The sequence below is a fragment of the Mastigoproctus giganteus genome, chromosome 6 (assembly GCF_048544385.1).
Source record: "Mastigoproctus giganteus isolate SK-2022 chromosome 6, ASM4854438v1, whole genome shotgun sequence".
In the NCBI taxonomy this organism is placed as follows: Eukaryota; Metazoa; Arthropoda; class Arachnida; order Uropygi; family Thelyphonidae; genus Mastigoproctus; species Mastigoproctus giganteus.
The window spans coordinates 166,056,829-166,083,681 of record NC_143580.1 but is presented as its reverse complement, the minus strand read 5'-3'; the positions used below and the strand labels follow the sequence as shown (position 1 = coordinate 166,083,681).

At 37.2% G+C, this 26,853-nt stretch overlaps 1 protein-coding gene across 4 annotated transcripts in view; it reads left to right on the top strand.

Moving 5' to 3' along the window:
- The window catches only part of LOC150084726 (cytoplasmic dynein 2 light intermediate chain 1), a 245,046-nt gene that overhangs the window by 195,356 nt on the left and 22,837 nt on the right, over positions 1-26,853 (top strand). For all 4 annotated transcript variants that reach the window (XM_090376577.1, XM_090376579.1, XM_090376576.1 and 1 more), the window contains one exon: positions 25,135-25,224. In XM_090376577.1, the coding sequence (XP_090232703.1) occupies positions 25,135-25,224 (90 nt within the window). The remainder of the gene's footprint in view (positions 1-25,134; positions 25,225-26,853) is intronic.

Genomic DNA, 26,853 nt, shown 5'->3' with positions numbered 1-26,853 from the left:
ATGAAAGTCCTGTGCATTTTGTGTTAGCCAGTTTCCACTTTACTTAGTACACGTCTTATGATTTTATAAAATTTGAACAAAGATTTTCTTCACATTTATATATAACATCATAAAAATGGGCATGGGGCACACTTTGTGAACACCTGGCTTACTATAATAGTTTTAATTTATAATAGCTATCATTTCCACACTGCTACTTGCATTACTGAAATTAACATACTTGCTAATGATATAAAATTAGTAAAATTAATTAATCTGGAAATAATATCTCAACAAGAAAAATTTCATTTAAAAAGAAGACTTCATATCAAATCCAAAAAATTGCTTCACTTAAAAAATTAAGATACTGGGTATTCTATTGATACTACGAGGACTGTTCAATAAAGAATGATTGTAATTTTTCATGAACAAAAAACCAACCTTACTAATTGCTATTTTTAGCTGAACTGCGGAATTAATCCACAGATGGGTATGGGAGAACAAAATGTGCAGACAAAGAATTTTGAGCTAGTGGGAACGGATAAGTTTTTTGGAAAGTTTTACCGTCTATTTGATTAATTAACATATTACATTGTGTTTGACAAATAGTTTAATAGTCTTAGTCACAGTCATTAGCATATTTTTAAATTTAGCTAGTGATTTTGTGAGTTCCAAATTATTATTCATAGAGCTATTGTATCGGTGTGTTGGTGTGAATACACCAACATACCAAACGTAACTAGTAGTGTAATTGGATAGTAGGGTTTTAATTGCAATAATTAAGTGCCTCAAATGTTCTAATAACGTTCTTTGGCATATTGTTTTTGTATTTAGCTAAGAAATTTTATTTTAGTATGGACATAACTAATTTAAAACTCTGATGACATAACAGTATAGTGTAATGTATATCTTGAACATGATAGCATAAGGTATAACACAAACTTGATAGCTTCAGCATCATATTTACATAGATTGCATTTAGGAATCTATTAGCTTAGTGTAGTATTATCAATTAATTAATTAAATCAATTATTTTGCTAGCAGGGATAAAGGGGTGATTGTCCCCTGGTATAAGGCAATGGTCATACAACACCTTGAGTACTGTATACAGATCTGGAGGCCTCATTTTAGGAAAGATGTAGAACTGCTGGAACGAGTACAGAGAAGGGAAACGAGATTGGTGAATGGAACAAAGGGTTGCAGTTATCAAGAAAGGCTTAAGTTCTGCAAATTGCAGCTTCTTGAGACTAGACACCTGTGAGGTGGTCTGATTGAGGTGTATAAGGCTTGAATGGTTTGAGAAAGCTCAATGCTAATGGGATTCTTCCTCTTGCTCAGATTACTCACCTGAGGAGATATAAATTCAAATTGAGGAATTACAGTTGTAGAATAGATGTGCAGAAATTTGCCTTTAGCCAGCAGTTCGTTAATTGCTGGAACAAACTTTAATCTGTCATTGTGGAAGTTAATAGCTTAAATAAATTCAAGGAGGAACTGGACAAACTTTTAGAGGGAATGGATGTTTCAAATTGGCTTTTTTTTTTCTTTTTTTTTTGGCTGATGCTACATAAGCTCATACGCTTGCTTTTCTGCATCACATGCCTCCATTACTATTACAGAGTTTTAAAAGGTAATGATTGTGGGAACTCATGCATCAGGTGCTTCCATATAGGTTGCCCACGGTCCACTATGGTGTAGGTGAACAAAGAATGGTGTTGAACTTGTCAGACCATATATAACCTTGTAATAACTGAGAGTAAAGTGGAGGAGAAATTGTTAAAGATAAACATAAGAAAGGCACCTGGGGTGGATGGAATCTATCCAGTTATATTAAAGGAGGCAGCAAAGCGGAAATTCGCCTTTAGCCAGCAGGTAATTGATAGTTGGAACAAATTTCTATTTGTTGTAGTGGAGGTCAACAACTTAAATAATTCAAGACAGAACTAGACAAACATTTGGAGTGAACCGATGGGTGAAATGGGAAGGTGTGTTTTTTGGCTGATGCTATATAAGATTGCTTACTTGCATCAATGCTAATGCTAAATTGATTAATTTTATTAATTTTTATTGTTAATCAATTAAATTGTATTTAAATGGAAATCATGCCTCAGACTAGAGCAACAAAGCAATGGGTACAAAGTTGCAGATGTGCTGTGGCTTGGGGAGAGCCAAATGAGACAATTCTTCTCCGAATCATGGCCTAACTAAATATGCAACTTGCACAATGTTTGTGGACCTTTCTGGAACAGGACATGATGCAGCCAAGGGGAGGGATGTCTTTGTGTTTTTTGTGCAAAGAGTGTGAGGATATTGGATGCAAATTCAGCATTCTTATGCGCATTTATCACAGTTCGAAGACTAGGGTGGTTGCCCATGAAGGAATTAAAATGTGGACCCAGCAATCTCTTGGCTGCCAAACTTAACACCAGAACTCACACATGTATCAGGCAACACAACAGCAATCCCCAAGACAAAATGCTATGGTCTCACAGGAGGTTGTTATTGTCGGTAACTCTATTGTCAGGGAAACAGGAAGTATGCTGTATAAGAATCATAGGTAGAATAGGACAAGGGTAAGTCGGTCAGGGATAAAAGCCGATGATGTTGTTGAGCAGATATCATCTTTTAAAGGCATAAAACAAGTGATATTGTTGTACTAATGATATTAAGAGTAGGAAATGTGAAGAATTACTTAACAATTATAGGGCTATGTGGGGAAAAAGGTACAAGTTATGATCGAATTTGAAAGTGTCTGCAATTCTGCCCAGACACAAAGGAGGGAGTACATGTTGACAGCCTTGTCAATCAATTTGGCCCTGAAGAGAATCTCTCCTGTTAACAAGCACAGACCATGCTGAATTTTATACATCATGGTCTGTACTTGTTAACAGGAGAGACTGTTTTTACAGAGATTAGATATACTTAAATAGAAGAGGTGCAAGAATATTTGCTGATGCTGTGGCAGTGATAGGCAGGTCAGGAAACTGCTAGCTTGGGGTGATACACAGACTAATAGATTAACTAGAGCCACAGGAAGAGTTGAAAGTAATTCTTCCATTACTTCTATTGGAACATAACTTCAACCTGGAAAGTAAGCTGCCGGTGATTTCAAGCCATCCTGTGGATTATCATGGAACAAATAAACAAATGGGCTGTGTCAGGTTAACAACTTGTGCATGTACACTAATACTAGGAGCATTGTAAATAAATTTAATGAATTTGAAGTACTGATTAATCCATCAAATGCAAACATTTAGGGATAGCATAGATGTGATGTCACTCAGACATAAGCGATGCAGAATTTGAATATGAGAAGTAAGATGCACAAGTTGTTACTTTTTCTAACAACTTGTACATTTTACAGTTGACATAGGTGGCTGGTGAAATGTTGAGTCAGTTTGGTGTGACATAAGCACTCGGAAAGCAAAGAGGAGAGTAGGAGTGTGTCATAGGTCAAATAAGTGATGAGTATACCAAACAGCTAAACAGAGAAATAGAGTGGGCCAGTATCTCAGAATGTCTTAAAATGGGGGATTTTAATTTACCAGATGTTGACTAGGATTTGTAGGTTGGATACTCACACTCTAACAAGGCTTTTCTAGATTTATTGGATGACTGTTTTCTACAGCAGCATGTTAGAGAGTTAACAGTAGAAAGCAATACCTTTGATCTAATTATCAGCAACGATTCTTCATGCATTAATAATCTGCAGGTAAAAGGCTCACTGGGGGCGGTGATCACAGTGTACTAATGTGGAATTTAATTAAAGACAAAGCTGATGTAACAAGGGTAAAGGAAAAGGCTTTTGCTTCATTTGTAAGGGTGACTACAGTGCTTTCAGAGTTTTTAAATTCAGTGCAGTGGACCAACTGATGAAGTTACCAACAACAAATTCTAACTGGGAAGCATTCAAAGAAGTAATCATAGAAGTTTCTAGGCTTTTCATGTCAGATGAACTGTTCAGACATGTGGCAGAAAAGAAAAATGCATGGGATGCATATAAATTATCAGATGATACAGAAGCCTATGGTAAATATAAACTAGTTTGCAAACAAGTCACAAAGGATGGTAGGCAAACTAAGGCAGATTATGAGAAGTCTCTGACAAAGAACAGCAGCTGTGCTTATATTAACAGTAGAAGGAAGATTTTCAATCACATTGAGTCACTTCATGTCAGTGGGCCAACTGTTGATGATCCTGATTAGGTTGCTGAGAAATTGAATAGGTATTTTGCATCTACATTAGCATTAGTAGAGGCATATGATGCAAGAAAGCAAGCTTATGCACCATCAGCCAAAAAAAAAAAACACCACTTCCATTTCACCCCTCCGTTCATTCGAAATACCTGTCCAGCTGAGCCTTAAATTTCTTTAGGCTATCAACTTCCACAACAAGGGATGAAAGTCTGTTCCACCAACCAACTACCCGCTGGCTAAAGGCAGATTTCCGCACATCTATCCTACATCTGTCTTTCCTCAATTTAAATTTATGCCCTCTCAGGCGATTATTCTGAGCAAGAGGAAGAATCCCATCGGCATTGAGCATGCTCAAACCATTCAAGACTTTATACCTCTATGAGAACTCTATAGTGATCGCACCGGTGAGGTGACCTCTATGAGATCACCTCGCCGGTGCCTAGTCTCCAGACACTATAATTTGCAAAACTTAAGCCTTTCTTCGTAAGAGCAACCCTTTGTTCCATTCACTAACCTTGTTGCCCTTCTCTGTACTCGTTCCAGCAGCTCTACATTTTTCTTGAAATGAAGCCTCCAGACCTATATACAATACTTAAAGTGTGGCCTGACCATTGTCTTATACAAGGGAATAATCACCTCCTTATCACTGCTAGAAAAATTCCTGTATATCATTCACAAGACACTATGAGCTACTCTTGCAGCCCATCTGCACTGCTCAGAGAACTTCATATCTGCCTGAACAATTACACCCAGGTCCTTTTCATTCTCTACCACTGTCAGTGTAGTACCACAGAGTTGATACGTTGCTCTGGGGTTGCTGTTTCCCATATGTAGTACTTTACATTTGTAAAGTACTACATCCTTTTCATTCTCTTCACTGTCAGTGTAGTACCACAGAGTTGATATGTTGCTCTGGGGTTGCTGTTTCCCATATGTAGTACTTTACATATGTCAATGTTAAACTTCAATTGCCACCTCTCAGCCCATCTGTTCAACCTTTCCAGATCCTGTTGCAGTAACATAGTGTCAGTAGTGTCCTTGACAACCCTGCCAACCTTCGTATCGTCTGCAAACTTGGACATTAAGCTTGATATACCATCATCAATATCATTTATAAATACAGAAAACAATAATGGACCCAACACTGAACCCTGAGGGACTCCACTAATAACATTAGTCCACGATGAGCAGTGTCCATTAATTACCTCTCTCTCTCTCTCTCTCTGTCTTCTCCCCTTCAACCATCCCTTTATCCATAGCAGCAATTTTCCTCCAATGCCACACTGCTCCAATTTGTGCATCAGTCTTCCAGAATTACTTAACAAGTACAGGTCACTGTTGAAAAAAAGCCGTGAATTAGGGTTGAATTTGAAAGTGTCTGCAATTCTGCCCAGACACGATAGGAGGGAGTATATGATGAGAGAATTGTCGATCAATACGGCCCTGGAAAGATTGCCTGGTCTGTACTTGTTAACAGGAGTGAATGTTTCTACAGGATTGGGATACACTTAAATAGGAAGGTTGCAAGAATATTTGCTGATGCTATCGAGGCAGTGTTAGGTGGGTCGGAAAACTGCTCGCTTAGGGAGATACAAGGACTAATAGATTAACAGTAGCCACTGGCAGAGGTGAAAGTGATTCTTGCACTGCTTCTATTGGAATGAGCAGCAGCCTGGAAAACAAGATGCAGGATATATTCAGAGACTGCTGAGAGTCATTGCAGTACAAGTAAACACATGGGTTGTGTTAGGGTAGCTAAGAATAGGAACAGGTGCCTATACTTGCGTGTACACCAATGCCAGGAGTTTGGTAAATAAATTTGATGAATTTGAGGTATTGCTCAAAATATCAAAGGCAGATATTGTTGGGATATCAGAGACGTGGTGTCACACAGATATAAGGAATGCAGAACTGGAATTTGGGGTGTACAATGTGTACAGAAAGGATAGACAGGATAGGAAGGGAGGAGGGGTTACGCTATTAATTAAGAAACACATAAAATTCAAGGAAGTGAAGCCAGTTGACATCGCTGGACAATGCAGTGTCCAATCAGTTTGGTGTGACATAAGCATTAGGAGCTCAAATTGAGAATAGGAGTGTCCTATAGGCCTAATGACTCTGATGAGTATAATAAGAAACTGTACAGGGAAATAGAGTGGGCCAGTAAATCAGAGAGTCTTATAGTGGAGGATTTTAATTTCCCAGATATTGACTGGAATTTGTGGGTTGGTCACTTACACACTTGGAAGGCTTTGTGGAATTATTGGATGATTGTTTTCTAAATCAGCATGTTCGGGAGGCAACTAGAGGGAGCAATACTCTTGATCTGATTATCAGTAGTGATTCTTCATGCATTAAGAATCTGCAGATAAAGTAACCACTAGGTGGCAGTGATCACAGTGTGCTGAAGTGGGATTTACTCAAAGAGGTAACTACCATCAGGGGTAAAGGGAAGGGTTTTTGCTTTCGTAAAGGCGACTACAATGGTCTGAAACAGTATTTAAATTCTATACAGTGGGACCAACTGATGATGTTACCAACAGCAAATTCAAAATGGGAAGCATTCAAAGAACTTATCTTGGAAGCTACTAGGCTTTACATACCAACTAAGAAATATTGTTCAAGGTTTAGGCCTAAATGGATGTCAGAAGAACTAATGAGACATATGGCAGAGAAGAAAAATGCATACAAATTAACATGTGATACAGAAGCCTATGATAGAAAACAGTTCTTTACTTATGTAAACTGTAGAAGAAAGGGGATGAATCAGATTGGTCCACTTGATATCGATGGTTCAACTGTTGATGATCCTGCTCAGGTAACTAACAAACTAAATGAATATTTTGCATTTACATTCACACATGAGAAGTTATTCAGCGAGGGGAATGCCAGAAGTGTATTCATCTCTGGCAGTAAGCCAGATAATCTTGTAATAACTGAGATTAAAATGGAGGAGAAATTGTTGAAGATAAACACAAGAAAGGCACGTAGAGTGGATGGGATCTATCCAGTTATAAAGGAGGCAGCAAAGGAAGTAAGGAAACCCTTAGCCATAATTATGAGAGCTTCCTTGACTCAGGGGAAATACCCATAGACTGAAGATGTGCAAATGTGACCCCAATTCACAAAGGAGGATCAAAGGCTGACACAAGTAATTATAGATCTGTGAGTTTAATTTCTGTTCCAGGAAAATTAATGAAGGCACTGGTTAAAGAAGCACTGCAGAATCATCTAGACAAGACTTCATTTATAGCTAGGACACGACCAATTTGATTGGATACTATGATGCAGTCACAAAAGAACTGGATGCAGGGAATAACTTTGATATTATATATTTGGATCTTAGAAAGGCTTTTGATACTGTTGCACATGGAAGACTGCTGCACACATTTTGGAGCAGTGTGGCATTGGAGGCAAATTGCTGCTATGGATAAAGGGATGGTTGTGAGGGATTTAGGCGGAGAAGACAGAGAGTGGCAATCAATGGAAACTAGTCATCGTGGACTAATGTTATTAGTGGAGTCCCTCAGGGTTCAGTGTTGGGTCCATTATAGTTTTCTGTATTTATAAATGATATTGATGATGGTATATCAAGCTTAATGTCCAAGTTTGCAGACGATACAAAGGTTGGCAGGGTTGTTAAGGACACTACTGACGCTATGCTGCTGCAACAGGATCTAGAAAGGTTGAGCAGATGGGCTGAGAGGTGGCAAATGAAGTTTAACTTTGACAAATGTACAGTACTACATATGGGAAACAGCAACCCCAGAGCATCAACTCTGTGTTACTGCACTAACAGTGGTAGAGAATGAAAAGGACCTGGGGGTAATTGTGCAGGCTGATATTTAGCTCTCTGAGCAGTGCAGACGGGCTGCAAGAGTAGCTCATGGTGTCTTGTCAATGATATACAGGAATTTTTCTAACAGGGATAAGGATGTGATTATTCCATTGTATAAGGCAATGGTCAGGCCACACCTTGAGTACTGTATGTAGGTCTGGAGGCCTCATTTCAAGAAGGATGTAGAGCTGCTGGAATGAGTACAGAGAAGGGCAACAAGGTTAGTGAATGGAACAAAGGGTTGCTCTTACGAAGAAAGGCTTAAGTTTTGCAAATTACAGTGTCTGGAAACTAGGCTCCGGCGAGGTGATCTCATAGAGGTGTATAAAGCCTTGAATGGTTTGAGCATGTTAAATGCTGATGGGATTCTTCCTCTTTCTCAGAATAATCACCTGAGAGGGCATAAATTCAAATTGAGAAAAGACAGATGTGCATTAATTTGCCTTTAGCCAGCGGGTAGGTGGCTGGTGGAATAGACTTCCACCCCTTGTTGTGGAAGTTGATAGTCTAAATAAATTTAAGGCTCAGCTGGACAGGTATTTCGAATGAACGGAGGGGTGAAATGGAAGTGGTTTTTTTTTTTTTTTTTGTTTTTTTTTGGGTGATGGTGCATAAGCTTGCTTTCTTGCGTCATATGCCTCTACTAATGCTAATGTTAATGTGCAACAGTACCAAAAGCCTTTCTAAGATCCAAATATATAATATCAAAGTTATTCCCTGCATCCAGTTCTTTTGTGACTACATCATAGTATCTGATCAAATTGGTTAGGCAAGACTTTCTCTTAACAAAACCATGCTGTGTCTGAGCTATAACTCAAGTCTTGTCTAGTTGATCCTGCAGTGCTAATTAAACCAGTACCTCCATTAATTTTCCTGGAACAGAAGTTAAACTCACAGGTCTATAATTAATTGTGTCAGCCTTTAATCCTCCTTTGGGAAATGGGGTCACATTTGCACATCTCCAATCTATGGATACCTCCCCTGAGTCCAAAGTAGCTCCCATAATTATGGCTAAGGGTTTGCTTACTTCCTTTGCTGCTTCCTTTAATATAACTGGATAGATCCCATCCACCCTAGGTGCCTTTTTTATGTTTATCTTCAACAATTTCTCCTCCACTTTCCTCTCAGTTATTACAAAATCATCTAGCTCACTGCCAGAGTTTACTTCACCTCTGGCATTCCCCTTCCTGAATAACCCCTCATGTGTGAATGTAAATGCAAAATACTTATTTAGTTTGTTAGCCACCTGAGCAGGATCCTCAACTGTTGAACCATCAATATTCAGTGGACCAATCTGATTCATCCCTTTCCATCTAGATTTTACATAGGTAAAGAATTGTTTTCTGTTTTTCTTTGCATCCTTTGCCAAGGATTTCTCATAATCTGCCTTTGTCTGCCTAATCTCCTTTGTGACTTGGTTACAGACCAGCTTATATCTATCATGGGCTTCCATGTCACCCATTAATTCATATGTATCCCATGCATTTTTCTTCTCTGCCATGTCTCATTAGTTCATCTGACATCCATTTAGGCCTAAACCTTGAACAATATTTCTTAGTTGGTATGTAAAGCCTAGTAGCTTCCAAGATAAGTTCTTTGAATGCTTCTCATTTTGAATTTCCTGTTGGTAACATCATCAGTTGGTCCCACTGTATAGAATTTAAATACTGTCTCAGACCATCGTAGTCGCCTTTATGAAAGCAAAAACCCTTCCCTTTACCTCTGATGGTAGTTACCTCTTTGAGTAAATCCCACTTCAGCACACTATGATCACTGCCACCTAGTGGCTCCTTTATCTGCATATTCTTAATGCATGAAAAATCACTACTGATAATCAGATCAAGAGTATTACTCCCTCTAGTTGCCTCCCGAACATGCTGATGCAGAAAACAATCATCCAATAAATCCACAAAAGCCTTGCTAGTGTGTGAGTGCCCAACCCACAAATTCCAGTTAATATCTGGGAAATTAAAATACTCATTATAAGACTCTCTGATTTACTGGCCCACTCTATTTCCCTGTACAGTTTCTTATTATACTCATCAGAGTCATTAGGCCAAAGCAAACTCCTACTCTCAATTTTGAGCTCCCAATGCTTATGTCACACCAAACTGACTCGACACTGCACTGTGCCGCGATGTCGACTGGCTTCACTTCCTTGGATTTTATGTGTTTCTTAACTAATTGCATAACCCCTCCACCCTTCTATCCTGTCTATCCTTTCTGTAACCACTGTACTCCCCTAATTCCAGTTCTGCATTCCTTATATCTGTGTGACATCACGTCTCTGATATCCCAACAATATCTGCCTTTGATGTTTTGAGCAATAGCTCAAATTCATGAAATTTATTTACCAAACTCCTAGCATTGGTGTACATGGAAGTATACATGCACCTGTTCCTATTATTAGCTACCTTAACACAACCCATGTGTTTTTACTTGTACTGCAATGACTCCCAGCAGTCTCTGAAACATCCTGCATCTTGTTTTCCAGGCTGCTGCTCATTCCAATAGAAGCAGTGCAAGAATCACTTTCACCTCTACCAGTGGCTACTGTTAATCTATTAGTCCTTGTATTCCCCCCAAGCTAGCAGTTTTCCGACCCACCTAACACTGCCTTGATAGCATCAGCAAATATTCTTGCACCCTTTCTCTTTAAGTGTATCCCATCCCTGTAGAAGCAGTCTCTCCTGTTAACAAGTACAGACCAGGCTGAAAAAAATTCTACCTCTTGAGCCTTGCACAACCTTTCCAGGGCCAAATCGATCGACAAGTCTTTCATTATATACTCCCTCCTATCGTGTCTGGGCAGAATTGCAGACACTTTTAAATTCCACCCTAATTCACAGCTTTTTTTCAACAGACCTGTACCTTTGACCTGTACTTGTTAAGTAATTCTGCCGGTCTCCTACTCTTAATATCATTAGTGCCAATGTGTACAACTATATCACCTTTTGTGCCCATAAAAGATGATATCCACTTTACGTCATCAACCTTTGCCCTTGGCAGAGGTCTTGTTCCACCTATCCTTTTTACAAAGCATGTTCCCCATTTCCCTGATAATAGAGTCACTAACAACTAATAGTTCCTGTTGGACCAGTGCATTCTGCCTTGGGGGTTGCCATTCACACTCATTCACACAAAAGTAATTCTTTAGAGAAGGTGATGCCCGAAATTTATCAAACTAACAAGGAGCTAAATTACTTTGTGATAACTGAAAGATAAGTGGAAGAGAAATTGCTGAAGATAAACATAAAAAAGGCACCTGGGGTGGATGGAATCTAACTAATTATATTAAGTGAAGAAACAAATGAGGTAATCAAACCCTTAACCATAATTATCAGAGCATCCTTGGATTCTGGAGAGGTCCCTATGGACTAGAGATGTGCGAATGTATCCCCAATTCATAAAGGGGGATCAAAAGGCAACATGGGTAATTATAGATCCATTAGCTTAACATCTTTTCCAGGGAAAATAATGGAATCACTAGCTAAAGGAGTAATGTAGGACCATCTGGACAGCACAGGCATGTAATTATACTGCAATCACAGCATGGTTTTGTTAAATGGTGGTCTTGTTTAACCAATCTGATAGGTTACTATGATGCAGTGATCAAGGAACTGGAATACAAAAAATAATTTTGACATCATATGCTTGGATTTCAGGTACGCTTTTGATACTGTTGCACCTAAAAGACTGCTGTTATTACTGGAGCAATGTGGCATTAAGGGCAAGTGACTACTATGGATAAAGGGAGTGTTAAGTGAAAGAAGACAGAGTGGACTAATGTTATCAGTGGAGTCCCTCAGGTTTCAGAGCTGAGCCCATTTTTGTTTTCAATATTTATTAATGAAGGTATATCAGGCGTACTGTCTAGGTTTGCAGATGATACAAAGGTTAGGCCATATCTTGAGTACTGTGTATAATTCTGGATGCCTCACTTTAGGAAGGATGTAGATCTGCTTTAACAGGTGCAGACAATGGCAACCAGATTGGCGAAGGGAACAAAAGGTTGGTCTTTCCTAGAAAGGCTTCAGTTCTGCAAATTGCAGAATGTCATGACTAGGCACCTATGGGGAGGGCTGATTGAGATGTTTTAAACTTTGAATAGCATTCTTTCACTTACTGAGACTGCACATATGAGGAGTCATAAATTCAAGTTGAGGAAGGTTATTTTCAGGATAGATGAGCAGAACTTTGTCTTCAGCCAGGGGGATAGATGATTGTTGGAACAGGCTTGCATCTGTTGCATCTGTTGATGAGGGAGTGAATGAGTCAAATAAATTCAAGGTAGAACTAGACAAATTCTTGGGGGGTATGGATGGGTGAACTGTGTATGGGTTTTTTTAGCTGATGCATTGCACTACTACTACTACCTATTCTCATATGATTCACACACATGAAACTTTTTTATTATCTTGAAAATTGCAGCTTTGCATGGACAGTTGTGTTATGGAATTTTTAAACAAATTTTCGTCAAAAAATTTACATTCACTGTTAAGACTTTGTTCCCAGGTAAGATCCCACTAAAAAATGTGTTGCTCAATGATATTTAGCATGACAGCTATTCACCAGTAATGACAGGAAACTTGAAACATGGTTGTGATAAATGTAAAATATGCAAACTATCACTGCCTCCAATTATGTAATATCTCCTCTAGCACTCTTACACAGTTACACTACTGATCATTACTCACTGGCATTGCACTTAATACAAATAACATGCGTTAAAATGAACCAGTATAAGCTAATATGCAGTCAAGTTACTAAGGGGTGAGGGTGGGGAAGCTTAGACAGATTACTTGAAATTTTTGGCCACAAACATGAGAAAAGGAGCAAAGAATTCTTTGCTTATTTGTGTTTGTGGTAGAAGAAAAGGGATGAACCATATTTCCCACTGGATATGAATGCATAGTAGTTGATCCTGTTCAGGTTGCTGACAAAGTGAATAAATATTTTGGCTCTACATTCTTTCAGGAGGAGTTTTTAGTGATGGGATTCCAGAAGGACGAAGACCTAAATGATTTTATAACTGACAGGGAAAAGAAATTGTCGAAGCTAAAAGTAATTAAGGCACCTGGTGCTGATGAAATCTATCCAGCTATATTAAAAGAAGCAGCTAAAGAGGTAAGGAAACTTTTAGCCATGATCATGCGATTGATCATGGCTAAAGGATCCAAAACCTCCCCAGACTCCAAAGACGATCATGGCCATGATCATCATTGGATTCTGGTGAGGTCCCTACAGACTGGAGATATGCAAATATCCTTCCTATTCACAAAGGGGGATCAAAGATTAAAGTGAACAGCTACTCAACGTTGGATTATATGCACTAAAAAACAGGTCAAATAGGCATGCAAATATACTAAATTATGCACCAAAATGCTAATGTATCTGCACTACAATTTTTACATTTATTACTTGTTTATTACAGTTAAATGAATCACAGTTTCTTTGTTTTCAACATGTTAAAGTGAAGAAAACCATTTATGAAAAGTTTTAACATCTTTTTTAAAAGTTTTCCCTTTCAAACTCACACCTGGAATAATTTTTGTTGTTCATCTGGCATTATAACCCAGGGTAGGTCTTAGTCTTCTCAACGATGTGCCACCAGTAAGCCCTCCCAGAAATCAAACTTCTACAACTTCTTATTCTCATGATCTTTAAGTTCTCTTCTACGTCAATAATTTTTGTTACAATACACAATAATATATTTCTCAAAGTGGTCTTTTGTAAATTTTTAGCATTGATAATCCAAGATCATTTTATATGCAGAAAATGACCTTTCTGCTTCTATGGAAGTGACTGGACTGTATTTAAATCTGTGAGCTTTTGAAGCCTCTACTTGAAATGTAAGTTCATTTCCTTTCCCATTTATAAATTCATCTATTTTCCTTAAAGTGTGACATCCTGAGTTCTTTTCTAAAACGTTATTGTATATTCTCCTGTGCATCCAGGCATGGATGAAATTTGCAATTCAACTTTTTCCATCTCTCCAATTGTACTGCTCAAAGAAAGTCTCCACATTTCAAGTTTGGTTATAAAACTAGGTGACCAGATGAAATGGGTCTGGATGAACAATAAATGTTTTCTAGCCAAAGAATCAGAAAACATTGCCTTAGCACTACCAATAGCTGCCGAATGTGTACTATCCAAGTAATCAACAAATTGTTTTATAGAATCAAAATTTTTAGCATAAAACGACACCACTTGTAACCAATAACTCCATCCCATGAGAACAGGATCAGGTGGAAGAGTAGGTAGCATATTTCTGTCAGTTGAAATTCTCAAAAGTGCTTTTGACAAAAATCTTTTTATACTAGAAATAATTATGCTAATTTCACTAAAATTCTCCTGAATTGCCTCTGCAAACCTATGTAAGCCATGGGCTAAGCAAGTAACATGGATCAGATTTGGATAGAAAACTTGTTGTGCAGAAGCTTCTTTTACCCTATACAAAGCAGCGTCACTAACAAAAATGTTAGTGATGATCTTTTGCTATGGTTCGATTCTGGCCATAATAACTGCAAACAATTGTTACAAAATCTTGTTATTGTAGAGTAATTCAAGGACCTTATAAGCAAGTAAATATGGCTGTGATGGTTCTCTGTCTAATTTTCCACATATAAAATGTGAAATATAGTGGTCACAAACATCTGTTGTTTCATCAACGGACACCCAAATGTAGTTTGCTCTAATATCTTGACGAATTTTGCAGATAATATCATCATAAATAGCATTAAGGTAATTCTTTCTTATGGTAGATTCATGTGGATTATTTTGATTTGTGCAAATCAAAAATTGCTTGACTCAGTTGTTTAACTAATTGAAAGGAATATGCTGCTTACCAGGGCAAGACACAAATTGTTTGAAAAACACTTTTTTCTTTTTTTGAAGTACATGGCTTGGTTAAAAGTGACTTCTCTGGAAAATTTTTTTTGCTTCTCCTTTTCTTCAGCATTGCACATAATGTGCAATGCTGTTTTCACATGTTGATCGATCTGGAATTTTTTCTTGCATGGAATGTTCTTTTCGTAAACAATGCAGAACACAATAATGCCACCCATAATAAAATCTTTTCCATGATTGACAATCCACAATTCCATATGAACTTTTGTAACAGATTTAATTTTTTGGCATGTTTAAATATCACTGTGAAATTAACTAATAATTCTATAATTTCTACTGTGTTGCTAAAGTTGAAATTCGCAATATCTGTCAACAGAAGTGTTTTTTTTTTTCATGTTCAAAATTCAGACATCTCTAATTATCTTACAATCAGCAAAAATGTACAATATCAAGTAAGCATATTTAACAATAGCATGAGAATGAATAGCAAAATAGCATTAAAACGTTTCCCACACCAATTTGAGAAATTTTCCCACACTCAATGAAATATTATCCCGTGCTAATTTAATTGCAGTACTGTGACATTGGTGCATAGTTCCGAGATCACTATTTGAAAAAATGATCAAGTTAAGGAATATGCAGTATTTCTTGTAATATTTGTGTTATGTGCTTTTATATGCACTAACGACTACAATGAGCACAATATGCATTTGTATATGCACTCATGCAATTGTATATAATCCAAAGTCTGCTGTATAACTGCATTCCTTGACAGGAATGCAGTTATACAGCAATCATAGCATGAACCGGTTAAGTTGAGATCTTGTCTAACCAATCTGATTAGATCCAATGAGGTAGTTACAAAGGACTTGGGTGCAAAAAATAATTTTGACTTCATATTCTTAGATTTACGTAAAACTTTTGATACTTTGCACATGAATGACTGCTGTACAGATTGTGAAAATGTACATTAATAGTAAGTTACTACTGTCGATAAAGGAGTGGTTGAGTAACAGGAGACAGAGAGTGGTTATTAATGGCCACGGCTCTGTCTGTTGTTACTCAACCACTCCTTTATCAACAGCAGTAACTTACCATTGATGCACATTTTGACCCTTTCGAGAAGCTTGACGTCAGTTTTTAGGTGTGGCCTCCATACTTTACTGTAAGGTGTTTTATACTTACAAAAAAAAAAAAAAGAAAGAAATAGTGCAAGTCACCTTGTATTGAGGTGATTTGTATGAAGTGTTACAACTTTAAATATTTAATATACTCATAGCAGAAACTGTATGAATTTATGAATAAATTTACAGACTTGACTGGCAGCCACTGACTTTCTGTTGTGTTTTCCTAAGACCTAAACATGTTTCCTTACAGCACTTGAAGGTAGATAGCAAGTTACCAAACTGAGTTATAAAAAACTTTAAGTTAAATGTTATTTAACTTAAATATAATCATATTTGGAGAAACAGTTTGTCATCCAGTAAATGCTGTTCGGCTAACAAGTTTTTGAACCAAATTTAAACAAATCAATTTTGAAAAAAAAAAAAAAAAAAATACACACACCCATACACAGTTTCCAATACTTATCAATATCAGTGAAGGTAAAGAAATAGATAACTTGAAGAGATCAGTTTTGTTAATTTCATTGTGAATCTACCAGACACTATTATGTAAGAAGAAAGAATTGATGTACAGAGTTCTTGGTCAGAGAATCTACAGGTGCACAAGTGATATAACAAGTCATCCCGAGTCATTCTTGGCATTTTAATAATTCCCCATAGCAGTGCTGGGTGTCAGAGAATATTCAACTAGGTGAAAAAACAAGTTAGTTAATGTACATAGTGCATTACATTTCAGGCGTATTAGCAGATAGCAGTAATTCATGATTTATAATAAAAAAACAAGCAAAATAGCAATGATTTTTATGTACGAGCCAAGAGCATTTCATTTCTATACATCCACCATATTGACCATTTATTCCTCCAATCAGCACTTGGCAACAAACATAATATCTAATGCTTCATTTATAATATACAATATATGGATAGCCTATGTGATATGTATGGAAAAAGAAATAATTGCCAGGTTTCTGTTAGCCCAATTTTATTGATATTTGGGGAGGCTCGACAACTCATTCTAAAAGAGCCAGCTATAAAATTTCATAAAAACTGATAGATCCACTGAGAGTTGAGTAATTACATATGGACAGATGGACAAAGAAATGCTAATTACTAGATTTTTCTATTAATCCAATTTTAATAAAATTTGGGATGGTTCAAAAATTCTTTCTAACAGAGCTAAATATAAGCTGCAGATGAATAGAAATAGTCAAAAAATAATAATTACATGATTTCTATTGGTCTGATTTTGATGAAATTCAGGATGGCTCAACAGAGTTTTTTAAAAGAACAAAATATAAAATTTTATGAAAGTGCATCTGCTAAGGGTTGAGTTATTACCTGTGGATAGATAGACAGAGGAACAGACAGACTGACAGTAGGTGCTTTATGCATGTACGATAACATGCCTAAAAACTGAATACACAGCTTCTCTTTTAGGTATGGTTTTGGAAATGCTCTTGACTGCCAATTCATAACAGCAGTCCATTGTTATAAATAAAACTTTGACTTTACATTTCTGAAGATGTACAAGTTTTTCTACAGTATCTTTATTCTTAAAGCAATCACAGTTAGTTGATATCTAATAGACAATCCAAACAGAAATCCACAGACTGAAAAAAAATTAGATAAGGTAATTATAAAAACAATATTGTACTGGTAAACAATCCTATGGCTATATTTTAATATAAATTTATGTTTATCAGTGTAATTTAATTTATAGTGCAGTGTAGACATTAAAAAAATCTCCTGTTTTTTTGGGAAAGCAAGGAACTGCTACTTTTTGCAAAAAAAATCTGTTTTGTGCCTGTTTTACCTAAAAAAAACTCCTTTTCCTTCTGCTTACAATTACTTAATCTCCAGCTTTTGGAAAGTCAAAAGTTGGCAGTTATGCCAGGGACAGTTGTTCACTTCACCACAAAGTTCTCTAAGCATTGCAGATAGGCTGCTAGGAAAGGTAATGACGGTCAATGGAATTTTGAATGAAATGAACAAATTCAATGAATGTGTTTGTCTTGAAGCCTCAGTTTAAGAAGGATGTACAGCAAACCCATTTATTCCTGGGTTACGTTCCTGAGAAATGCCGCGAATACTGAGTTATGGCTCCCATAGTAATAAAGGGGTTCCATGCCAAAGTATGAAATGTATAAGAAAAACAAGTCTAAAATTTTGTCTATGTGTGTATTATATGTACCTTCATAATATGACTATGTACATAGACAGTACATAGTGAAATGCAAGCATATGGCATCGAAATGAAAATAAGAAACAATTTAATATTAAATGTAATATTTATTAGAAATTTCAAACAAATCTTTCAAACCAGCGCCTTTGCTAGCAAAAAAAACTTATCCCGCCAGTGCTATCACCAGTTTCGCTAAAGTGTTGATACAGGAGTTTTGCCTTTTCACGAATGATGAGTGAACTTTGGGAGATCAAAATTGAGAGTAGGAGTGTGCTATAGGCCTAATGACTCTGATGAGTATAATAAGAAACTGTACAGGGAAATAGAGTGGTCCAGTAAATCAGAGACTCTTATAATGGGGGATTTCAATTTCCCAGATATTGACTGGAATATGGGGGCTGGTCACTCACACACTAGCAAGGCTTTTGTGGATTTATTGGATGATTGTTTTCTACATCAGCATGTTTGGGAGGCAACTAGAGGGAGTAATACTCTTGATTTGATTATCAGTAGTGATTCTTCATGCATTAAGAATCTGCAGGTAAATGAACCACTAGGTGGCAGTGATCACAGTGTACTGAAGTGGGATTTACTCAAAGAGGTAACAACCATTAGGGGTAAAGGGAAGGGTTATTGCTTTCTTAAAGACGCTACGATGGACTGAGACAGTATTTAAATTCTATTCAGTGGGACCAACTGATGATGTTACCAACAGCAAATTCAAAATGGGAAGCATTCAAAGAACTTATCTTGCAAGCTACTAGGCTTTACATACCAACTAAGAAATATTGTTCAAGGTTTAGGCCAAAGTGGATGTCAGATGAACAAATGAGACATATGGCAGAGAAGAAAAATGCTTGGGATACATACAAATTAACACGTGAAACAGAAGCCTATGATAGATACAAGTTGATCTGTAACCAAGTTACAAAGGAGGTTAGGCAGGCGAAGGCAGATTATGAGAAATCTTTGGCAAGGGATGCAAAGAAAAACAGCAAAGAGTTCTTTACTTATGTAAACTCTAGAAGAAAGGGGATGAATCAGATTGGTCCACTTGATATCGATGGGTCAACTGTTGATGATCCTGCTCAGGTAGCTAACAAACTAAATGAATATTTTGCATCGACATTCACGCATGAGGAGTTATTTAGCGAGGGGAATGCCAGAGGTGTATTCAACTCTGGCAGTAAGCTAGAGAATCTTGTAATAACTGAGAGTAAAGTGGAGGAGAAATTGTTGAAGATAAATACAAGAATGGCACCTGGGGTGGATGAGATCTATCCAGTTATATTAAAGGAGGCAGCAAAGGAACTAAGCAAATGCTTAGCCATAATTATGAGAGCTTCCTTGGACTCAGGGGAAGTACCCATGGACTGGAGATGTGCAAATGTGACCCCAATTCACAAAGGAGGATCAAAGGGCGACACAAGTAATTATAGACCTGTTAGTTTAACTTCTGTTCCCGGAAAATTAATGGAGGCACTGGTTAAAGAAGCACTGCAGGATCATCTAGACAAGACTTCAGTTATAGCTCAGACACAGCATGGGTTTTTTTAAGGGGAAGTCTTGCCTGACCAATTTGATTGGATACTATGATGCAGTCACAAAAGAACTGGATGCAGGGAATAACTTTGATATTATATACTTGGATCTTAGAAAGGCTTTTGATACTGTTGCACATGGACGACTGCTGCACAAATTGGAGCAGTGTGGCATTGGAGGCAAATTGCTGCTATGGATAAAGGGGTGGTTGAGAGGGAGAAGACATAGAGTGGTAATCAATGGACACTGCTCATCGTGGACTAATGTTATTAGTGGAGTCCCTCAGGATTCAGTATTGGGTCCATTATTGTTTTCTGTATTTATAAATGATATTGATGAGGGTATATCAAGCTTAATGTCCAAGTTTGCAGACGATACGAAGGTTGGCAGGGTTGTCAAGGACACTACTGACACTATGCTACTTCAACAGGATCTGGAAAACAGATGGGCTGAGAGGTGGCAAATGAAGTTTAACATTGACAAATGTAAAGTACTACATATGGGAAACAGCAACCCCAGAGCAACGTATCAACTCTGTGGTATTACACTGGCAGTGGTAGAGAATGAAAGGGACCTGGGGGTGGTTGTGCAGGCAGATATGAAGTTTTCTGAGTAGTGCAGACGGGCTGCAAGAGTAGCTCATGGTGTATTGTCGATGATATATAGGAATTTTTCTAACAGGGATAAGGAGGTGATTATTCCCTTGTATTAGGCAATGGTCAGGCCACACCTAGAGTACTGTATACAGGTCTGGAGGCCTCATTTCAAGAAGGATGTAGAGATGCTGGAACGAGTACAGAGAAGGGCAACAAGATTAGTGAATGGAACAAAGGGGTGCTCTTACGAAGAAAGGCTTAAGTTTTGCAAATTACAGTGTCTGGAGACTAGGCACCAGCGAGGTGATCTGATAGAGGTGTATAAAGCCTTGAATGGTTTGAGCATGCTCAATGCTGATGGGATTCTTCCTCTTGCTCAGAATAATCACCTGAGAAGGCATAAATTCAAATTGAGGAAGAGGAAAGACAGATGTGGGATAGACGTGAGGAAATTTGCCTTTAGCCAGTGGGTGTTTGGTTGGTGGAACTGACTTCCATCCCTTGTCGAGAGAGTTGATAGCCTAAATAAGTTTAAGGCTGAGCTGGACAGGTATTTCGAACAAACAGAGGGGTGAAGTGGAAGTGGTTATTTTTTATTTATTTATTTATTTATTTGTTTTTTTTTTTTTGGCTGATGCTGCATAAGCTTGCTTTCTTGCATCAAATGCCTCTAGTAATGCTAATGCTAATGATAACTTAATGGAATTTTATTTTGAGTTCGGTCTTCTATCCACAGATTTAAAGCCTTTTCCATTTTTTATAATTTAACATCACGAGTTACAGAGCAAATTTTTGAAGCAATTAGCGCGTTTTCACGGACACTATGGCGGATATTTTCTTCCGATTTTTTGATTGATCGTACCGTTGACTCATTGATTTTATAATGTTTTGCCACTGAGGAGACACTTTCACCATTAGAAATTTTATCTAATAACTCAATTTTATTCGCTAATGTCATCACCTTCTTTGATCTTTTCACATTTCCCTTGTTATTCGTAGCCATATTTTTGTACAGGTTAGAAAGAACTTGTCCACAATAAAGTCACTTTCTTCCGTTAACACACTCGAAAAAGTCTGTTTTACATTGCAAAATGGTAGATTTATCACTTTTGTAAGCATATCAATTTATAAATTGATATGCTTACAAATTCAAATATCAATTTATAAATTGATAAATTTATTCAATTTATAAGCATATAAATTAAAAGCAAATGACGAAACCTTCCATGACAAGCGCATAACACATACTGAACAAGGATTAGCAAGAAACATCCACGCTCGCGATTTTGTCACCCCTCTCCCCCCACCCACTGAGCGCTGTTTTGACCGGGAAAGATAATTTTAGCCACACTCATGTTTTTTTTTATGGCGGAAAATGTTCATGGTGCTTTAAAATTCATATTTTTTAAGGTTTCATTTTATATTAAATCAACGACCGCAAATACACGAAACTGCGAATACAGATACCGCGAATAGCGGGGGTTTACTGTATTGAATTTTTTTTTTTTTTTTTTTTTTTTTTTTTTTGGGATGATGCTACATAAGCTTTGTTTCCTTGCATCACTTTGCCATTTTGTCACTACCAGTTCTAATAAATACACATTACATGTATAATTTTTAATTTATATGATATATATTGTTTATAATGCTCTTTTGTTTTCATCATAGGTAATAAAAGCCTTTATTTATTGGAAATAACACATATAAAAAAAACATTTTAAATTAAAATTTTATTATTTAGTTGCATATTTTATATTTTTATATATAAATAATCACATTTATAAGTATTGCAATCGTTAGTAAAAGAGTTGATGTCTCTAATCCTGTTGTGATGTAGCAGATCCCCAGGAAGGAGCTATACTGTGCACCCAACTTATGGTATTGAACCAGCTATTCGAATTTGTGCAGAGCAATAGCAAACCTTTGAAATGCTTTATTTTTGCTGCTCCCTTAAAACACTTTGTGTTTTTTTTAAAGCTCAGTGCCATTTGCAACTAGGTTTGTTGTGCAATCAGAGCATAGGAATATATCTGCATCTTGATTCAACCCGTGATGTTTTCACTCTGTTGTAAGAAACTTAACCACTCCGCTGGTGTACACTCTATTGCCAGAATTAATCACACAGCTTCATGTTTCTGTGAATCTTTTATTGCTACAATATTTAATAGCATGTCCAACCAGAAGCCTTACTTACATGGTCATCAGTAGATTCTGCACCAATTTTCAATAACAGGAAAGCAGTATTTTGGTACATTATTCCTTCATCACAGTGATCAATTCAGCTACATATTGTGGATGTATTGGCCTGGTCTCTAATGCATAAGCATTAGTAGAGGCATATGATGCAAGAAAGCAAAGCTTATACAGCATCAGCCAAAAAAAAAAAAAAAACCCTTCCCATTTCACCCATCCATTCGTCCACTTCTTCTTTGAATTTATTTAAGCTATCAACTTTCACAATGACAGATGGAAGTTTGTTCCAGCAATCAACTACCTGCTGGCCAAAGGCAAATTTCTGCACATCTATTTGACAACTGTCTTTCCTCAATTTCAGTTTATGCCCCCTCAGGTTTGTAATCTGAGCAAGAGGAAGAATCCCATCAGCATTGAGCCTGCTCAATCCATTCAAGGCCTTATACACCTCATTCAGATCACTTTGCAGGTGCCTAGGCTCCAGACACTGCAATTTGCAGGACTTAAGCCTTTCTTCATAAGAGCACCCATTTGTTCCCCTCACCAGTCTTGCTGCCCTTCTCTGTACTCGTTCTAGCAACTCTACATCCTTCCTAAAATAAGGCTTCTAGACCTGTACATAGTACTCATGGTGTGGCCTAATCATTGCCTTATACAAAGGGATCATCACCTCCTTATCCCTTCTGACAAAATTCCTGTATATCATTGACAAGACCCCCATGATCTGCCCTGGCAGCCTGTCTGCCTTGCTCAAAAAACTTGATATTTGACTGCACAATTACCCCCAGATCTCTTTCATTCTCCACTACCCCGAGTGTAACACCATACAGTTGGTACATTTCTCTGGGGGTTACTGCTAGCCATACCTTAGCTTCAGGGGATCATACTTTGCATTTGCCAATGTTAAACTTCAGTTGCCACTTTTCAGTCCGGCCGACCGGGCTAGCCGGGTGGGTAAAGTGCCTGCCTCGTAACCCAAAGGTCGTGGGTTCGAATCCCGCCTTGGGCTTGGATCACAGTACTGCAAAAACCTTGGGAGGTGCATTATGGCCACACAAGCCGATGCGCCAACAACTAAAAAAAAAAAAAAAAAAATTTCAGCCCATTTTCTCAACTTTTCTAGATTCTGTTGCAGTAGCATACTCACTGTCATTAACAACTCTGCCATCCTTTGTATCATCTGCAAACTTCGACCTTAAGCTTGATATACCATCATCAATATCATTGATAAATATACAAAACAATAATCGGCCCAACACCAAACCCTGAGGGACTCCACTAATAACATTAGTCCATGAAGAGCAGTGTCCATTGATTACCATTCTCTGTCTTCTCCCACTCTTTATCCATCCTTTTATCCATTGTAGAAACTTTCCCTTAATGCCATACTGCTCCAATTTGTACAATAGTCTTCTATGTGCAACAGATACTAATATCAGTTCTGGATGTTATTTATCTTCCAGAAGTTGACAGTATTTAATAATAATGTCAGCTTCTGGTTTACTGTATTTAATAAGGACTAATAGGTTTTATACACTATTCTGAGTGACCTCCAGTCTCTTTCCATCAATTTCTATGGTCTGCTCAAACGTCTTCCAGATGCAGTAGTGTCATAGCATTTCTATTTGGTGATTCTGCCAGCAACAATTGATATAGAGTGTTGCAGTTTTGCTGCCATGGTATGAACAGATTAATTGCTAATATGGCATCCTATGAGAACTTTCCTTTGGAGGTTGCTAAGCTCAACACCTCAACCCATCGAGTGTCAAAGTGTTAATGAACTTTTGGGAAAAATGTGAGTATGGTTAATTACTTAATCAAGATAAAATCAGCTGAATATTGAATATTTAATGAGGTATTTACATTCATACCATTATGCTATGTTAAACACAATAGATCTTTGATTATTTTTGTTTTATGGGAGGGAAGGGCTCAATGAATAATCAGTTTTGGTAGATACTAAGTTAATGACATATGTACAAGTATAACAATTGTCAAACTATCACCTAATAAGAAGAGGGTTGGCACTTTCTGGTATTGAAAGTCACCATATTTGACCTTTACCCATTCAGTTAATTGTTAAGAGGCGATTCACAAATTGTGTAACATGATTTTTTTTTTTTTTTTTTTTTTTTAGTTTTTGAATTCCTTTATCCCATGGCAATAGCTTCCTCTGCCCCAGTATATTATGTAACAATATACTCCATTAAATTCTCATTAATAATGAACGAATAATTACATTATGAAACATACTGGTCGCTACAGGTGTATAATCATAACACACACATCAAGTAGGACTTTGCATGTTCACAGCTGCAATTACAACTTGACTCATCAAGGCACAATGAGGATTACAGCAGGCCTTATAATCCTATGTCCTATATTTTCCTTGTGTGGTTTAGTCATATAACTTGCACAAATGCCATTATAATGATAAAAATCATAGGTATTTTTACAATAAAATACATAAAATATGAATAAGCACTATGGTTCAGGTTCCACTCACAACCAGTTGGTGGAAAATCTGATATTCAGCCACTAAATAATCAGGGATCTATTGTATTTTCTGTTATGCATTAAGAATTTCATGTTATGTTAAAGTATTGTAATCAGTTTTAAAAAGTGGTATTTGTAGGTAAACAAAGTTACATTACCCGAAGATCCTGGAAGAGATCCTCACTTTAAGGAGAGAGATATAGATCTAATGAGAATACAAAAAGATAAGGTATTGGTTTTGGTTATGTGTTAAGGATTTAATTAAGCATTAATTTTTAACTTAATTCACTTCATTAAACTACCTTAAGTTTAATAGATTACCTTTACATTTAGTATTTTATATCAAAGGGAAAAATTTCAGGTATGCTTGCTGAAATGGTTTAAATAGGTGGTTAGAACACATAACCAATACAGCATTATACCACTTTGAAAATATCACATATTTGTATTTCAGCTTCAGGGGATCATGGCTTTTCTTCTTCCAGAAATGATCAGAGAGGTAAGTATCAATCAAAATTCACAATCAGAATACTAAAATACTGATAGAGCTCATATTCAAGTCAACCAGGCTTTTCAAGCAGAAGTTCGAAAAAATTCAGTTGTCTTAAAGACTGCATAACTGCTAAATATGGTGCTATTTCTTATATTCTATATCTTATGAACTTCTCTGACCCTGTGGTCATCCTGAAGCATAAACAAAAAATTAATTAATTAATTAATTTATTTATTTATATTGAGCTATCAGACACTGATAGCTCAATATAAATGGTATCTCTTGATGTGGTGGTGGGGCTTGTGTGCTCTAGTGATCCTGAGAGCTATGTCGGTGGTAGCTTAGCTACTGGTAGGGCCTCCCAAGCCGGACAGGTCTTGGGAGGCCCTACCAGGGACGGGACAGGATGCACAGGATGCTGACAATTCTACCCTGTAAAAAATTTAACCGTTACGTATAACTTGATGAATAAAACTGGACAACTCTTACGGAAACAGACCAGGTGCCGAAATAAGGACACAAGTTTGGTATTGAGATTTGGAATGTGCGTATCCTGTTGCAAGCTGGTGCTATGAACAGTACAGCGGAGGAAGTTGATAAGTTTAAGGTGGATATTGTTGCTCTTCAAGAAGTTGGATGGAAAGGTAAAGGTGTGATTAATAAGTCAAAATTTACAATGTATTACTCTGGAATTGATGACAGACAGGGAGAACAGGGTGTAGGATTTTTGATTTCTAAGAGAATGTGCAGATCAGTACTTGCCTTTACACAAGTGTCTGGGAGAATTTGCAGCCTTAGAATTAAAGGAAAATTCCATAATGTGACCTTTATTAATGTGTACGCTCCAACTGAAGGTGCAGATGGATTTTACAATGAACTCCAGGCTGTATGTGAAAGAATTCATAATGATGCTATTATAACTCTCGGTGACTTCAATTGCTAAACTAGATAGGGAAGAAGTTTTCATGGGTCTATTTTGGGGGAGACAGCCTCCATGAAGAAACAAACAGTACTTAGAGTATCACAATTTTCTGCTGCCAACAACTTTAAGGTCATGAGTACCTGGTTCTCACGAAAGAATATTCATAAGGGTGCATGGAAAATAATCCCTGGTACAAATCAGATTGCTCATGTACTGGTCCCTAAGAGGTGGACTACTGCAATTGAAAATGTCCATTCTTTTCGGGGCACCAACTCAGATTCTAATTATTTTCTAGTGGAAGCCAGACTGAAGTATAAAATAGCCCTAGTAGCAAGAGAAAAAGCTGAGAAAACTAAACAGTGGAATGTAGAGAAATTGAAAGATTGACTTGTTGAAATGAAGTACCAGGCAGCCTGAAGACTGCAGGAACAGGAAAAACAGTG